Source organism: Aulostomus chinensis, chromosome 12 (assembly GCF_037954235.1).
Source record: "Aulostomus chinensis isolate RoL2024-O1b breed Wild chromosome 12, RoL_Achi_v1.0, whole genome shotgun sequence".
NCBI lineage: Eukaryota > Metazoa > Chordata > Actinopteri > Syngnathiformes > Aulostomidae > Aulostomus > Aulostomus chinensis.
Window position 1 is genome coordinate 22,808,299 of NC_141331.1, and position 17,869 is coordinate 22,826,167.

A 17,869-nucleotide genomic window follows, 5' to 3' on the forward strand; every position below is an offset into this window, starting at 1 on the left:
CAGTGGGGATGGGAGGCTGCTGATGTCAACTGGGGAGAGAATTGGGCGGTGAAAGGAATACTTTGAGGAACTCCTCAATCCCACCAACGCGTACTCCATGGAGGAGACAGACCTTGTGGAGTGGGGTCGTCCAATCTCCGGGGCAGAAGTCACCGAGGCAGTTAAGTAACTCCACGGTGGCACAGCTCGGGGGTGAATGAGATCCGCCCTCGGTATCTCAAGGTTCTGGATGTTGTGGGGCTGTCTTGGTTGACACATCTCTGCAACATTGCGTGGACATCGAGGGCCGTGCCTTTTGAGTGGCAGACGGGGGTGGTGGTCCCCATCTTTAAGAAAGGGGACCAGAGGGTGTGTTTCAACTATTGGGGATCACACTCCTCAGCCTCCCTGGAAAGGTCTATGCCAGGGTACTGGAGAGGAGGGTCAGGGCGATCGTCGAACCTAAGATTGAGGAGGAGCAGTGTGGTTTTCGTCCCGGCCGTGAAACCGTGGATAAGCTCTTCACCCTCGCTAGGGTGCTGGAGGGGACATGGGAGTTTGACCAACCAGTCCACATATGTTTTGTGGATCTGGAGAAGGCTTATGACCGTGGTACCAGGAGCACCCTGTGGAGGGTACTCCGGGAGTATAAGGCGGATGGCCCCTTTCTAAGGGCTGTTCAGTCTTTCTACTGGGGGAGTGAGAGTCTGGTCCGCGTTGTCTGCAGTAAGCTGGACTTGTTCCCAGTGAGGGTTGGACTCCGCCAAGGCTGCCCTTTGTCACTGGTTCTGTTCATAACCTTTATGGACAGAATTTCTAGGCGCAGCCGGGTGGTGGAGGGAGTCGAGTTTGGTGGGGGAAGGATGTCGTCTCTGTTTTTTGCAAATGACATGGTCCTCTTAGGCCACAACCTCCAGCTCTTGCTGGGACAGTTCGCAGCTGAATGTGAAGCAGCTGGGATGAGAATCAGCACCTCCAAGTCTGAGGCTATGGTCCTCAGCTGGAAAAGGTTGGTTTGCCCACTTCAGGTCAGGGGGAGGTCCTACCTCAGGTGGAGGAGTTTAAGTATCTCGGGGTCTTGTTCACGAGTGAGGGTAGGATGGAGCAGGGATTGACAGGTGGATTGGGGTGGTATCTGCAGTGGTATCCGCAGTGATGCGGGTGCTAAACCAGTCTGTTGTGGTGAAGAGGGAGCTTAGCCAAAAGGCGAGGCTTTCAATTTACCAGTCAATCTAAATTCCAACACTCACCTATGGTCATGAGCTTTGGGTAATGACCGAAAGAATGAGATCACGAATACAAGCAGCCAAAATGAGTTTCCTCCGCAGGGTGGCTGGGCTCTCCCTTAAAGAGAAGCTCAGTCACTTGGGAGGTGCTCAGAGTAGAGCCACTGCTCCTCCATGTTGTGAGGAGTCAGTTGATGTGGTTCGGGCATCTGGTGAGGATGCCTCCCTCAGGAGGTGTTCCAGGCATGCCCAACCGGGAGGAGGCCTTGAGGCCAACCCAGGACACGCTGGAGGGATTATATCTCTCGGCTGGCCTGGGAATGCCTTAGGATTCCCCTGGAAGAGCTGGTGGAAGTGGCTTGGAAGAGGACAGTCTAGGCTTCCTTGCTGAGGCTCCTGCCCCCGCAACCTGGACCAACCGGATAAAACGGAGGAGGAGGACGACAATGACGGCATCATGAGCTGTGGTGGGTAGAGGGGATAAATTGATCTTTAAGGAGAATGAGCACTTTTCTGTGCCTACAAAAACAGCCTAGGGAAAGATGGAAAAAGCACAGATCCTTCCAAGCCAACCACCACAAGATGTCTGACACACTAACAAAACATTTGTTCAAATCAACATCTGAATGTGGATCAGATGCTAGGGGATCTTGAAGACATCCTGAGTATGTTCATACCTGCTCTTAAAGCTGTCCTGGTGAAATCACTCAGGTTGCATCTTCTTAACAGGTTTGAGTGGGGCCTTTGAAGGTTAAATTTTTTTTGTCAGATAATTATAACTCCCTAGTAGCCCAGTTATTGACTTCCAGGTAAATAATGAACTATTCTCATAATTGTTTTAGACCCGCAGCATGGTGGTGCAGTGATTAGCACTGTTGCCTCACAGCAAGAAGGTTTCGGGTTCAAGTCCTGGCTCGGGCACAAGATGTTTCTGTGTGGAGTTTACATGTTCTCCCTGTGCCTGCGTGGGTTCCCTCCAGGTACTCCGGCTTCCTCCCACAATCCAAAAACATGCAATTGGGGACTAGGCTAATTGAATACTCTAATTTGACCGTAGGTATGAATGTGAGTGTGAATGGTTGTTTGTCTATATATGCTGGCCCTGCGATGGACTGGCGACCTGTCCACCAGGGTGTACCCCGCCTCTCGCCTGAATGCTGCTGGGATAGGCTCCAGCCCCCCCCCCCCCCCCCTGACCCTTACCCTCTGAGTACATGTTTAAAAAATACCATAATTATGCATGTCGGAATAATACTTTATATTGCATTGATTTGAGGTAAATGTGGTGAAGAAGGTCATCATATTGAGCGGTCCACCATTTTAAATCTGAAAGGATGAAATCAAAAAGTAAAAAAAGCATACTCACTGCTAAATAATCATGTATAGACATTATCATTTTTTTTTTTAGTCCATTAGGTGGAAACTCATCCTTTTAAGTACCTGACAATCATCAGCTGTCTTGACTGAAATGTAGCAGTTGTGCAGATACTGATAGTAGTTACAATAACAATACCTGGTCCCTCTGCCTTAACAATGGCCTCAGGTGAGATGCAGACTCCACGGTCGTACAGAGGAAGCTCGTTGCAGGCCAGGCTTTCGGGCCAACTGTGGTTGTAACGTTTCATCACTGGCTCACAGCCATACTTTGCCCGCTCACACACTGCCTTACAGGGTTTGATGGGTTCATGCTGGAAGTCAATGGTGCAGATTGGAGCATACATTGCACACAAGAAGAAGAGCAAGTCTGGACTGCAGCCAGTGCCTGAAAAAAAAAAAAGACAAAAACAGACATATTAAAAAAAACCTTTTCTATACTCCCTACCTTCCTAACCTCTGTTGTTTTGTTTCAACCCATGTTCTTCCAAACCATATTTACCTTGCCATGTTATTTTTTTGCATACCATAATACCTTTGCAGATCTACAAAAGTGGTATATAGGTACCATTTATTATCATTATTATCAAAAGTGTCTTTATCGTTTCATAAAATAATTTGATTCCCCGAGGAGCTATCAAATTATGAAAAAAAAAATTATTATACTCGTGAAAATATTTAAATGTTAAAAATAAAAGATACTGGGTGCAGTTTATCACTTTCAAAGTAATACTATTTGTGTAAAATATATGTAACCCAGGTCCAAAAGTAAAAATACAATAGTTGCGTATCAGTCTGCTATTATTGGTGAACTATCACAATTGTAATTGCAATTAAACAGAGCAGCCATAGAATTTAAAAAATTAACAAACAATAGTAGCAGCCATATTGGGCATGTTACTGCTGTTATCGCCATGGTTTGTACAAATATAGTTAACTGACACAGTTTATTCATTGTGTTGCTCTGATTGTGGGTTACCATGCTGTTTCGTAGGTGTTCATGTCAGTATTTGTGTGAATAAGTTGTTTTGTTTGACTCAAACAAAAGCCTTGTATATCGATGATAGTATAGTATTGTGTATTGGTGTATTGTCCCCCTTTGAGGAACACCTGTGATTTAAAAAAAGGAGCATCTCCTGCAGCTTGAAAAACCTGCTCTTATCAAGCCCCTGTCAGTATGGTAGAACCCAAGTTCTTGCACTCTAGCAAACTCATTCATTCAATTCCCACTCCACCAAATTGTCAGGCCCAATCTCTTCTACTTTATAATTGTTTCTTTGCGAGACTTTTACATATGCGGACTTAAATGCATTTAACGCTCACAATGGTGCTGGAACCTAAACCTGCTGAGTCTACTTGAAATGTGTTATGTTGTATTATGATGAATGTACAGTGTTAAGCAACTGAGGTATAGGTAATTTGATTGGTTAATTAATATTACCTCAAACACTTTTTCTATAAGATACTTAAAGTTCAAGGTGCACTGTGAACTTAAAGCAATAAATTTATTTGCAAGGCCATAATTTTTAATCTAAATCTATTTATTGAGTATGGGGGGGGTAGTTCTAGACTACTTTTCTGTTTTCCTTCATCCTTAAACATATGGCAAAAATACACATCTGGAATTGCAAATTCCTGTCTCCTGTGCTTCATTTAATTTTGTGTATCAGTGTAATCATTCCCTCCTCCTTGGGTTTTGTAGAATCATCTGACCTAAATTCGTCATACACGCATTACATATAACCATTGCAAATGAATGTTTTTTGACTTATCCTGACATATTTTTGGCATGCCACCATCTAACTGACATTGCAGAAGATCTCCTGATAGCCAATGTCCTTAAGAGTTGATGTGGGCTGAATAAGAAAATGTGGTTTTGATTTGGCCCTCTGACATTTTGCAATACAAAATTCAAAATCAAGTTCTTTCACTTTCAAATTTGGACAACATCTTTGCTTTTAATGTAGCTCACATCCAGTCCAAAGGACATTTGGTAACCTGTCTTGCATGGTGCACTGACTGGAGCTTGTCACTGCCATGTAGTCTATACACTCATTTCTAACTGATTATTTCACCTTTCACATCATTGACAGTTGGTTGCTTGTGGATATTCATTACTCTGGTTGCCAAGGTCGCCCTCTCCTAGAAGTCTCATATTTCTGATCCGTCAGCCCACATCTTTGCTTCTATTAGTTGTTTCAGTCTCAATTTAGTTGAGTTTAACCTGGTACCCACCAACTTGGTGTTGCTTGTGGTTCTTTTGTCTGTCATTGCTAAATGTTTCCACATTTCATTGACATTCCACGGGCTCCAGTTGCTACATAGCCCCTAGTTTCCTTCTGTGCATAGACAGCTATAGTCTCTAATCATCTGGTTGGGGGCGGGGGGGGGGGGGCGATACTGAGGTTGTTTCTATTACAATGACTCTTGCTTTAATAGTTGTTCTTTCTTCTCAATTTGGACTATCACAAAAGATAAATTGTAAAATAAGAGATGTATTTACTTACACTGTGGATTATTTTACCATTTCATTTGTAATAATTTTTGTAATAATTTTTTATACCATCAGTTTTGTTTTCCTTGTTATTTTGAGGCTGGAATAATGCAGCACTGCTATGTCTCATGGATAAATGTATAAACAAATTACACAAGCAGCTGCACCTCAGTAAAAAAACAAACAGAATTCAGACTTTTCAAACATGCTCATATTTAATCATTGAGTGAATGATCAGTTTCCGGTTTTGGGATACACATCTACTTTTTTTGGCTGGATCTAGGCAAACAAAATGTGAAAAGATTTACTATCAGTTGACACAGCTCAATGAAACACAACAAACTTTTGGATTTGTTAATAATAAATAATACAAACAACCATATTGTCGAATGATGGAAACTTAAAAAAAATGAATGTGGAGATACATCAACTCATTCCCAAGTCAATCCAAGAGGATCAGATGCATTCAAGAAACTCTTGCTCACCATGCAGGACATCTATTTACATACAACTATTTAGTTGTATGTCGCAAACAGGATGGGACAAAAAAGGAGGACCCATTTCTATTGCAGCTCGAGACTGCGGTTTAGTTGCACAGATTCAAATTGAATATTCTGAATTTGTAACTGGTATCTGTTTCCTGGTTTCTGACCCGCTAGTCTTTCATTAGCATTTTTCTAGTTACAACTTTTTCTCTTGCTGTTCTACTTTATTTACCCAATCATCCAGCCTCAGTTAAGTTCAGCTAATAGCTTTTTTGGATTGTTTTTAACTGAAGAAAGTGCATTATGCAACCTCATGCTAGTTATCAAGGTCACAGATTTTCAAAGATCCTGACAGAAAGGCTCAAACTCTGCATCTCACCGACACAAACCTGACCATTCATAGCATAACAAATGTTATAGTTTTTGTAGTCTGTCTTGAAATTTCTGTCTGAAAGGTTTCAGCTGCTCTTAGGTGATCAGATGACCTCTACATTCCTATTAAAACAAAGACCATTCAAAACTGTCTGCAGCAAGAAACATGTTCACTGACCAGTGACTGTGACAGTACAATTCAGTGTTTAAATACAGGAAGTGTGCAATATTTAGTTTAGATATGTCAGACTTAAAAAAGTGACATTGCAGCAAAAAACTACTCAGTGTCAAATACACTGTGGCGATGGTAAATGTACAGAGCGTGCAGACTTGCAGAACACTTTTATTAGCTCAGCTTATCAAAAACACACAGACATTTTTATATTCAGTATCAGCAGATATGAAGAAAAATTAAGTTTCCTTCTGAAGAGAAAACAGACCCACAATAAACAGCAGCCTGCTCCAAGTTCATATCCCAACAAAAAAAAGAAAACTGGGTTACCAGCAGGATAGCTGTTGTGAATGAAACTGAGATCAGAATTTCCTTGAGAATTCTTGAGAAGTGAGACTCTTAGAACCTCTCACAATTTTCTTCAAAAGAAATGCAGATTTTACTCATTTATCTGATAAAGACAAAAATGCATAGAAAATGATGATGCCTGATAAAACACCAGCACATTAACAATAGAGGGAGAACATTCCAGTTTTTAGCTTCACTGACATAAAATCTTAGTGTATACTTCAGCGTAGTGTTGCACAGTATAGCTAAATTCCAGTATGTCTGAGTCCTTCTAAAAAAAATGTATGGTGTTACATTTCTCCAACGTTCAATATTCTTGGAACCACGCATCGTCACTTATGGTGTTCCACAAGGCTCTGTGCTTGGACCAAGCCTCTACACCCTTTATCTGCTTCCTCTGGGTCACATTATTAGGAAACACTCAATTAATTTTCACTGTTATGCTGACGACACACAGCTGTACTTATCAATGCATCCACATGAAATAAATCAGCTGACTAAACTGGAGGCCTGTCTAAAGGAGATAAAAACTTGGATGACCCTTAATTTCCTTTTATTAAACTCCAATAAAACTGAAGTCATTGTCCTGGGCCCAAAACATCTTAGAGACACCCTATCTAATGAGATAGGTACCCTGGAAGGTATAACCTTGGCCCCCAGCACGACCGTAAGGAACCTAGGAGTTCTTTTCAATCAGGATCTGTCCTTTAATGCCCACATTAAGCCAATTTCTAGGACTTCTTTCTTTCATTTACGAAACATTGCTAGGATCAGACACATCCTGTCTCAAAAGGATGCAGAAAAACTAGTCCATGCCTTTGTCACTTCCAGGCTGGATTACTGCAATTCCCTCCTATCAGGCAGCACCAGTAAGTCCCTAAAGACTCTCCAGCTGGTCCAAAATGCTGCTGCCCACGTGTTGACGAGAACTAGTAGAAGAGACCATGTCTCTCCTGTACTGGCTTCTCTGCATTGGCTCCCTATCAAATTCAGAATAGAATTCAAAATTCCCCTTCTAACATACCAAGTCCTCAACAGTCAGGCACCTTCATACCTGACAGAGCTCCTAGTTCCCAATTATCCAGCTAGAACCCTTTGCTCCCAGGATGCGGGGTTACTGGTGGTTCCTAGAGTTTCTAAAAGTAGAATGGGAGCCAGAGCCTTCAGCTATCAGGCTCCGCTCCTGTGGAACTGTGTCCCAGTTTCGGTCTGGGATGCAGACACCCTCTCAACCTTTGAGAGCAGACTTAAGACCTTCCTTTTTGATCAGGCTTATAGTTGGGCTGCTTAGGCTGGCCCTTAGATATGCTGCTATAGGCTTAGGCTGCTGGGGGATCTCCCATGGTGCACTGGGCTTCTCTCGACTCCTCTCTATCCTCCTATATGTGTCATACATAAATCATACTCATACATATTACTAACTCATCTTCTTCTCCGGAGCCTTTGGGCTCCCCTCATCCCAGATCCCGGGTGCTGCTGGAGGAGGCTGCAGACCTGAAGAGGCTCAAGCTGCCACCCGTAGCTCCACCTGCTCACGTCCCTGGCTGTCCATCAGTCTCTTCCTTTTCTCTCTCTCTTTATCTCTGTTCCACTCTTTCCTTCTGCATGTCTGTCTTCCTCCATTATCTGTCTTTGTCTCTGCCCGCTCTCCTGCTCTCTTTCCCCCCAACCGGTCAAAGCAGAAGGCCGTCCCCATTGAGCCTGGGTCTGCTCAACGTTCCTGCCTGTTAAAAGTAAGGTTTTCATCACCGCTGTTGCAGGATGTTCTTGCTGATGGAGAATTGTTGGGTATAAATTCATTGAAGGAGTGTGGTACTAGACCTGTTCTACCTGTAAAGAGTCATGAGATAACTTTTGTTGTGATTTGGAGCTATACAAATAAAATTGACTTGACTTGACTTGGACCTTACCTATTCAATGAATTATGTGCAGGCCTATAAAAAAAAAACACTAAGCAGGATAATAGATAATAATAATTTACATTTAGAGGCAGAGAAATGGCAAAATCTAAACTAAACAAAAAGCAGTTACATTGGTAATTTTATTACCAGGGACCGGAAGCTTAGTAATTATATGCTCCAAAACTTTTTATATGTAATAATGTTTTGAAAATAAATTAAATGACAATAACTCAAAGACCTCATTGGCCATCTAGACATTTAGAGTATACTCAATAAAGCATGACAGCACGCCTTGCTCATCACAAAAATATTACTGCTGCTGAAGTTGGAAAACGGCTGAACAGGAAACAGATCTGTTTGTTTTGTTAGTTTAGATTAGTCTTAATTTTGATGAATGACTAGCAGAGAATAAGAGGAACCAAAAGATTTTTGCTTAGCAACCTCGTTATAGCCAGCAGGTTCTTTCCTCCTTATCCGACAAAGTAGGACAGTAAGTAGACAGACAGCTGTGAAAATGTTTTTTTGAAGGGAAACACAAACAAGTATGGACTAAAGCATAATAATGTGTCAAATAAAATCAAGTTTAGATTTTTTGAAGTAGTTATATCCATCTTTATTCACTTTATTGTGCCTTTTGTTGACCAGACAAGAAACCCAGTCTGTTGCTAAGTAGTTATAGGACTACCACTTGCTGAAGGGGTAAGCTAGTCCTAAGAAACATTTTAATTTTGAGATTATTACCTCAAAAATGAATACATTTTCATTATACATTTTCCTTTTGTTGGAAATTTTGTATAACAAAATATTAAGGTGAGCTTTAACATCATTTCAGCACTGAATGTATCACTGTCCAGTTTAAATGGTTAAACATCCTCTCAGGTAATTTTTCCTAATTCATCAATGTTAACTCGAAACCCAAAGTAATCTTCTCTAGTCTCAGTGCCATTATTTGAATTACACAAAGAAAAAATGCAAAGGCAAAGAAGCCCTCATACTTTCAGTGGTTGAGGCATGACAGAGCTTCAACGAGGCATGAAGCAATTGTCTCAGTTCTACATTATAAAATTCTCCCTTTGTACGTTTAATACTGTGTGGGCATGGAGAAGCATTTTCCTGGCCTTTACAGCTTCTTCATACAGAGATTTGTGGTGAGGATGAAGGCAATTCTATTGATTAGTAGTGCAGTGCTGCTACTGCAGAAAAAAAAGTGTGCCATTCATGTAATTTTAACTCGACGAGGCTTGGAGGCATTATGCTTTGAGTTTTCCATCCATCTCCCCCTGCCGCTGTGGCAAAATTGTTAGCAAACAAACATCTACAAACATGACTACAAACAGAAGCTACCAGGAAAAGAAGTGTGGAACAGGAAGGGAATATTTCGAACACTGTTCAACCAAAGTTGACAACAATGAGCCAAGCACAAATGCTATTTACGGTTCAACCAGTGCAGCTGGACCATCTACAGCACCTGCTTCTTTTAGCATCAACACTGCAAGTGATATGTAGATGTAATTCAAGTTTTCTCAAATTAACATTTACCGTAAATTCCGGACGATAGAGCGCACCGTTATATAAGTTGCAGATGCTTATTTTAGGGAAAAAATAAACTTTGTACACGTATAAGCCGCACCGGTAAATAAGCCGCGGTGCACGGCGGAAACACCTCGGCCGCCCGTTCTCTGCGTGTTGACCCAGTCTTCCAGAGCGTTTTCAAGTCCGGGCCATCTGCTATTATGACCTCTGAAAGCTTTTGTCGTCTTTTTGCATTGGGTCAGTTCGTCATGTTGCCGCCTCCAGCATCTCACCATCGATTCGTTTATGCCAAACTTACGTGCTGCAGCTCTATTTCCGTCTGTAACCGCCAGATTGATTGCCTTTAACTTGAAAGCTGCATCATAAGCATTCCTTCTTCTGCTCTCCATCTTGAGGGTGAGTACAAATGACTGAAAATATAGTGTGATGCTCTTTTTACACTGCACCGCGGCATGGACTGGACAAGTACAGTACTTAGAGAAATTACCATAACATTTGGCTAGGAATTTCCCTAAGTACGGTACTTGGAGCTACCATCAGGAACAATAGGGAATTACTGCCCGCTGCCGCTGCCCGCCACACCCCAGGGTGAAGGTAAAATCCTCATATAAGACGCACCGGAGCATAAGCCGCGGGGCATGAAGCATCGAAAAAAAGTTGCGGCTTATAGTCCAGAATTTACGGTAGTTGGATTGGAACAGAGGAAGAGCTGAGGCCCCAGTGTGTGATATGTGGTGTCCACTGATGAACTGAATTTAGATGCAGAATCAGGGACAGCACTGTGGCACACCTTGTCTTACTCAGACAACAGCTCCTTGAATATTTCCTTGTGGTGGCTGAAACAAATGACTGGATGAGAAACCCCTTCAGCATTGAAATCTCTGATGAGACCAATTGCCCTATTAGTTAACAGGTAAGTCTGATAGAACTGTCTTGAGATAAAACATTGAGATCTGCTTTCACAAAACAGTCGTTGGACTCTTGGATGCATAAAATCCTGCACTCTTGGATAAGGCAATGGGCTTTCTCCTTCCTTTCATAACATATCCATGCCAAAATGTGTGTGCATGTGAGTGTGTGTGTGTGTGAGTAGGAGTGAAATGATTGTTGTTTTCTCTCACTTTGAATGAGAGGGAGGGCTGCCCATTGTTGTATGACAGCAGGTGGCAGAGACACCAGGGGCCTCATGTATCAACGAGGTTTACGCAAGAAAAACTTGCGTACGCAAGGATCGACGCTCACGTTCAGCTGTATCAACCCGAAAAGTTCGTTGATTCTCGTGTTGTTTCACGCCAACTCTGGAGGTGCTGTAGAAGTTGGCGGGAAGCCAATTCTTCCGTTAACTGCACTTTGGTCCATTGGCGACACCCTGTGGCGGTGATTGATAACTGACATTTGACAACCGCACATACATCGGGTCCAAAAAGCCTTCAAGCGGGAGATGGCGGGAGATGGTTCTGGGGTGAGTCAGTCAACCCTTGGCCGGGCCATGCCCTGGGTGGTGTAACTGATCATTGAAAAGGCCAATATTAATTTGCAACAATAGCCGGATTCTCTATGTAATCGGAGCCACTGACTGCACTCATGTTGCCATAAAATCGCCGTCCCACGAGGAACAAGCTTACGTTCATTGTAAGGGTTTCCACTCCATCAATGTGCAGATCATCGATGCGCAGAGGCTGGAGGGATGGACGCCGATCCCCGCCGGGTAGCCGTCCTCCCACCCCAGAATTTCATTTCCACAATGCGAAAGGGTAAGAAGCTACGACACGATTCACGAAGCCAGATTAATTTATTTTGTCCACGAAACGTTCCAGAACATTTATCAGGCGGTCGAGCCGCTCATTGATCCCCGTTATGTCCTCCTGCCACTGCAGGACCGACTGTGTGAGGACGGGCTGGCCCGAATGCCGCTGGTCCTGGCGGATGACTCTGAGCCGGTGGACGGTCTGGCGCAGGAGCCTGCGGGGGTGCTGTACGTCAACGGCATGGCTGACAGATCAATTTCTATTAAACATATTGGTTTATTTAAATGGCTGATTCTGTGTATTTGTTGCCTTTACATCTGTGACAAAGCATGTGGAAATGTTGCTTAAGAAATGGAGTTGCCACTTACCCTCCAGGCTCTCGGAGTCAGCGTGGGTAGCGGCGACAATCCCCCCCACAGAGGTGCTGCCCATGACTGCCGCCATCCACTGCTCAAAATCCGTCAGGTGCCCCTCTCCCAGACCCCCACCTGTCTGGCCGGCACTCCTCCAGGGGGCAGCTGTATGCCGCTTGACCTCCACCTTTAGGTCCTGTTCGTGCCATTTTCCATATTGTTATTTAAATTTAGATTGAAGCCAATTGATCTTTGAAGTTATTGCATTTAGTGATTGTGCAGTGTTGAATTTAGTCCTACGTTTAGCTGGCATTGTTTAGGAAGTTAGAATTCCAGACATGCATTAGAAATAGAGAGGAAATCTTTCAGAGCGCTAGCAGTGGTGCAAGCTGATGACACAGTGATGCTGGCGCAGGTTTAGTGAGGAAAACTGTGCTTTGTATCATTTTGATCGTTCAGTAAAGGAGGAGCCAACACTTTTCTACCGTCGTCATAAAACCTCAAACACGTAGCGACTCGTTCTTTCCGTCATTCAAAGTGGTTAAGATGTATGAACATGATGATCAACAACACTGGTGATTAGAAGGGAACTTTAGCCTATAACGGGTCCAACCACTTTGTTTTCATCTCCGCGGGGGTGAGTTGCTCTGAACCCACCTCTTTCACCCTCTCACTTCTTATCCACTCACAACATTTATAGTTCATCCTGACACCACTGGACAGGCTGCCAAACAGAATCTGCTGTCTCTCCTCCACCTCTCCTACCAGCACCTCCAGCTCTCACGCCGTGAACCTCTTTCTCTTCGACATTGTTTTGAGAGCGCTGACAGCGGAGACCCTATTTAAATGAATTTGCGTATTTATAGGTGGGTGTAACGGGGGCGGGCCCGGTCACTCCAACATCTGCGCTCAATTCCATGCTGATTGGGATGTATCAAGGAAACGTGCGTGGATTCTGGCGTTCGCACATATTGATACATCCGGACTCTCTCTATTCTTGCCACCGCAAGTTTTTAGTATGAGATCCACTCAAGTATTGATACATGAGGCCCCTGGGGATCTCATACTAAAAACTTGCGGTGGCAAGAATAGAGAGAGTTGCGTAAGCAAAAAAAAATCCGGATGTATCAATATGTGCGAACGCCAGAATCCACGCACGTTTCCTTGATACATCCCAATCAGCGTGGAATTGAGCACACAAAAAAACTGTTGGCTCTTCCTTTACTGAACGATCAAAATGATACAAAGCACAGTTTTCCTCACTAAACCTGCGCCAGCATCACTACGTCATCAGCTTGCACCACTGCTAGCGCTCTGAAAGATTTCCTCTCTATTTCCAATGCATGTCTGCAATTCTAACTTCCTAAACAATGCAAGCTAAACGTAGGACTAAATTCGACACTGCACAATCACTAAATGCAATAACTACAATAATCAATTGGCTTAAATCTAAATTTAAACAACAATATGGAAAATGGCACAAACAGGACCTCAAGGTGTAGGTCAAGTGGCGTACAGCCGCCCTCTGGAGGAGTGCGGGAAAGACAGGTGGGGGTCAGCGGGTGGCAGCAGTCATGGGCAGCACCTCTGTGAGGGGGATTGTCGCCGCCACCCACGCTGACTCCGAGAGACTGGAGGGTAAGTGGCAACTCCATTTCTTAAGCAACATTTCCATATGCTTTGCCACAGATGTAAAGTCGAAACAATTATTATGTTGTTGATGGACATAATCAGAGCAACCTTTGATAAGTAGAGGGCTGTCAAAGATGCAAAATAGAAACATAATGCTGTGTCAGGTGACCTTTTAGCTACCAGCCCCCTGATGTTCAGCTCATTTGATTTCTTGCATCACCATCTGGGACCCATCAGTTATTAATCCAAAAGTTCATTTCTATGACCTCATCATTGAACCAGCACTCATATTATGTTGTTAATGTACTATGTACTCAAGCTATTATAACTAAGTAAAGTAATGTAGTTGCTCAGCAAGGAGATGACTTCCCTCCTCTGACTATTTCCCTGTGATATCAAGTTCTATTTTAATTATTACCTGTTCTTAAAAGAATATGCAGCTGCATATTCTTAGGTGACCATCAGCAACATCTCCCAACAATCCTCCAACTCCGCCAGGTCAACTGTGCTGCACCACCTTGCCAAGGTTGAAAATGCCAAGGTTGCCAAGGTTGCACCTTGCCAAGTTGAAAATGTGCATACAAAATTTCAGACCTAATCTGAAATTTGATAGTAGCCTTCATTCACATCTATAATGATAATTATACATTGATATGTACTTCAAAAGAATCCCTTTCCCTCACTGAACCTGTCTAACCCAAAAAGGAGCGCTGAAAATGTATGATGAAAAATTTAGGTTATTAGTATAATCTATTAAATGATAAGGCAATATCCTTTTTGAAGAGGAATATGTTCTCTTTAAGGTGGAAAACGATGAAGAGCCAGAAAACCAGTTTCATGTCCTGTGTGCAGTCACTTTATTATACTTGAAGGTGGTTCTGCACGTGTTATTCATTGACTTTTTAAGTGGCTCAGAATGATGGTCTGCACAAGATGCTCAGACTGTTGAATGCCAACATTGTTCACTTAAAATAATTGAACATAGACTTGTTTTTTTGCCTCTTTAACACAAACCCTCAAAGAAGTGGTAGAGATAGTCGATGATATCATGTGAATATACTTGAAAACATACTATCTGAGGGAAGCAAGAATCAAGCCGGTAATCCTTTATTTACTAGAGTAGCACCCACTTCCAAACCATGCTGACTTCGTCAAAATTTTTCCAAAATCTAGGTACTGGTTCTCGGTATTCATGAACTTGACATGATCAGTTATCCAGCGGATTCCACTGGATCCATCTGCTGTCAAGCACCGATTCTGAACATTCTGACCAATGCTCGTGATTGCTCTGAGGATACAACTGTGCATTTCATACATTTCCCAGTTCTGGTTGTGCTGAAAATACTTGAGTGGTCTCGTTTTGATGGATCCCAACGGTAGATCAAACCGGACACAGAAATAACATTAAAATATTTAGTCAATTACAAATTAAATACCCAGTGCAAACCTGACCATATTTCTTAATTTTTACATTAGCATTATGCAACTGCAACATAGTTCCTCATTACAGAATATGCATGATCCAGCAAATCCAGTCACCCGCAGCACTGAACCTCTGAAATACTACTGTTAGGTTTGATACCATTTGAAGGATGGAACAAGAACGCAGAACCCTGTGCTCGTGCATATCAAACTATCAATATATATCAACAGTATGAGCACAAAGCAGACAGTGCTGCTTTGCTAATAGGTAAAATAAATCTCTTAATATCTTTAAGATTCAACTCAGTCATCCTGGTCTGAGGAACTCTTAACAGACAGACTGTCTTTGAGTTGGCACTCATTAACAAAATTCTTATTCTATGAACACCCACGTGATTTTCATGTAGTTCTTCTAATGGAACAATCTGTCCTGTGGCACGTTTGGTGGTCATGGATCAGAGCTGCAGTCAAACTCAAAGCAACTCCTCAAAATGTGCCTGCTTCCCCACTGACTGCTGTTACAAGGGCCAAACTTTTTCCTCTGTGTTAGATTAAGTTAATGGTGGTTTCAGCAAAAATGTTCCAGTGATCTTGGAGTGAGCTGATGGTTTAAGGATTCCTGATGGACTGTCAGAGGATTTTGAACCAGATCCAACTCTGTTCCAGCAGCAAACTGATTTCTTTGCAGAAGAACAGAAGAAGCAGAGCAGGCACTGCAGTGGACCTCTTGGAATCAAGCCATGTCATGGCCAGGGTTGGTTCATCCGAAAAACAAAAACAAGCTAAAACACCACACAACACACGAAACACACAAGAAAAAGTTTTGTTATACATCTGTTTTTAGGCTTCCAATAAAAAATGAACGTAGATGAATTTTAAAGAGTAACTATTACGCTTTACCTAGCTTTTCAGACTTAAAAATATGTTTTACAATGTTGGATACTTGTTCTAGAGGATGTGGAAGTGTCATATCACGAAGTAGGCATTCATTAAAGTAATCCTGGGGGCCGTTTCAGGCCGCTGCGCACTGCTAAAAATGCTCAAATTTGGTGAGTTTTTTCAAAAGTCTCCTTTTGTTCTGTCACAACTCCAGGGGAAGCTCCGTATATGGCAACTCACCTGGCTTTGGTCTCAGTGCCCAGTGGTGTTGCCGCCCACCCCACTCTGCCACAGAAGTATATGGTGCAGACTACAGAGCTATGGTGTTGGCGTCAAAATGGCTAACAAAGTGTTTTTTCGGGTGCAAACACTTCCTATCTTTGCTAGGTTCCCAAAGAAGACGAATTAAGACAGCAATAACAAGATTTTTTATTTTTGGGGGAGCAAATAACTTTTTTGCCTTTGCCGCTCGTGTGCATTTCACGGAAAGCAGTTTCCTAAACAAACCATAGTTCAGCACTGGATTTGTGAAAAACCTAATCCTGATGGCAACCACTGTCCCATCTTTACATGGTCCTGAGTATGACACTGAACCACAGGCTGTAAGTAACATTCTGTCAGTGTCTTGTCTGTTTTCAGCTCTGAACTGCAATGAAAGATTTGCTCTCATCAAAATACAGGACGTATGGTTGTATCAATGAAGTCAACATTTTTAAAATGCTAAAATTGTTAGCAAGCCAGTTTCCAGGAGAAACAACTTCCTTGGATACAAGAGGAGGAATGTTACTATGCAGCAGGGGGAACAGGCCCCTCGATGCGTTGACCTGATCACAGGATAGTGGGTGTGGTCGGGGCGGAGAAAGTGCGTGTGTGTGGGGGGGGGGGGTTGCTAAATCCAAGTGTTTCAGAGTGAAGCTGCAAAGAGGCAGAATGGAGGAGTACGCAGACTACGTTATGCAAAAAATCATGGCGTTTTTTTTTTTTTATTGATCAACTCTTTCAATCGTGCCTTACTGGGGGGTCCAACACAATTAAAAGCCCCTGAAATGAGCATAATAGGGCCTCTTTAAATGTTTACATTTCAATATAAATATATAAAGAATAACTGCACCCCTTGATTTTCCTGCTTGCGCTGCCCAGCTAAGTTTAGAAGGCTCCTGCTACACTGTAAAAATAACAATTCAGGGTGTGAAAGAAAGCACAAATAATGCAGCAGAACCACACATCTTTTTTGTCCCTGCATTCCTTGTCAAAAACTAGTGCCTTGTTGACCACAACACAACTGGAATGTTAACCATCTATCCATCCATTCATCCATCTTCAACCACTTATCTGAAATTGGGTCACAGGGGCAGCAACTCCACCAGGGAACCCCAAATTTCTCTTTCCATGCCATATTGACCAGCTCCAACTGGGAGATACTGAAATGTTCTCAGGTGAATTTTGAGACGTAGTCCCTCCACCTCGCCTTCGGTCTACCCTGCGGGAGGTAAGATCTCAGACATTCAGGATTTTTAAGTTAAAATTGTCCTCTGGAGCCACCTACACTCAATGTCAAGTCATTATGTGAATGGTGACCTGCAGAAAATATTTGCTTGCTCATAGAACACCTACATGTTACTGCTTTAAAATTTGGAAAACTATATTGTAAACAACTAAATTCACTTGCACTCAGACTTGGATCAAAAATTTCACAGGGTGCCTCTAAGTAAACACCACATTAGCAGTGTTTAGAAGTCAAAATTCCACAAAAGAATATAGAGTTATCACAAACAAAAAACATATGAGGAACATACATGACATTTTATGCAGTTAAGTGTTCACATGGTTTTGGTGGATTATAAAATGCCCTATTGTGCCCCATCATTAATGAGGGCCCAATTTAAGTGCTCAATGGCACCAAGCAGTTGACAGATGGAGCTGTGTGCACCATGTGGGCGTATTCAGCCTC

General features: G+C 42.7%; 1 protein-coding gene across 2 annotated transcripts in view; it reads right to left on the bottom strand.

Moving 5' to 3' along the window:
* frzb (frizzled related protein) overlaps positions 1-17,869 on the bottom strand; it is a 66,708-nt gene that overhangs the window by 43,551 nt on the left and 5,288 nt on the right. For both annotated transcript variants that reach the window (XR_015118760.1, XM_086220813.1), the window contains exon 2: positions 2,719-2,967. Coding sequence is in view for 1 of the 2 variants with exons in the window: in XM_086220813.1 (XP_086076939.1) it covers positions 2,719-2,967 (249 nt within the window). In the remaining variant the exon portion in view is untranslated. The remainder of the gene's footprint in view (positions 1-2,718; positions 2,968-17,869) is intronic.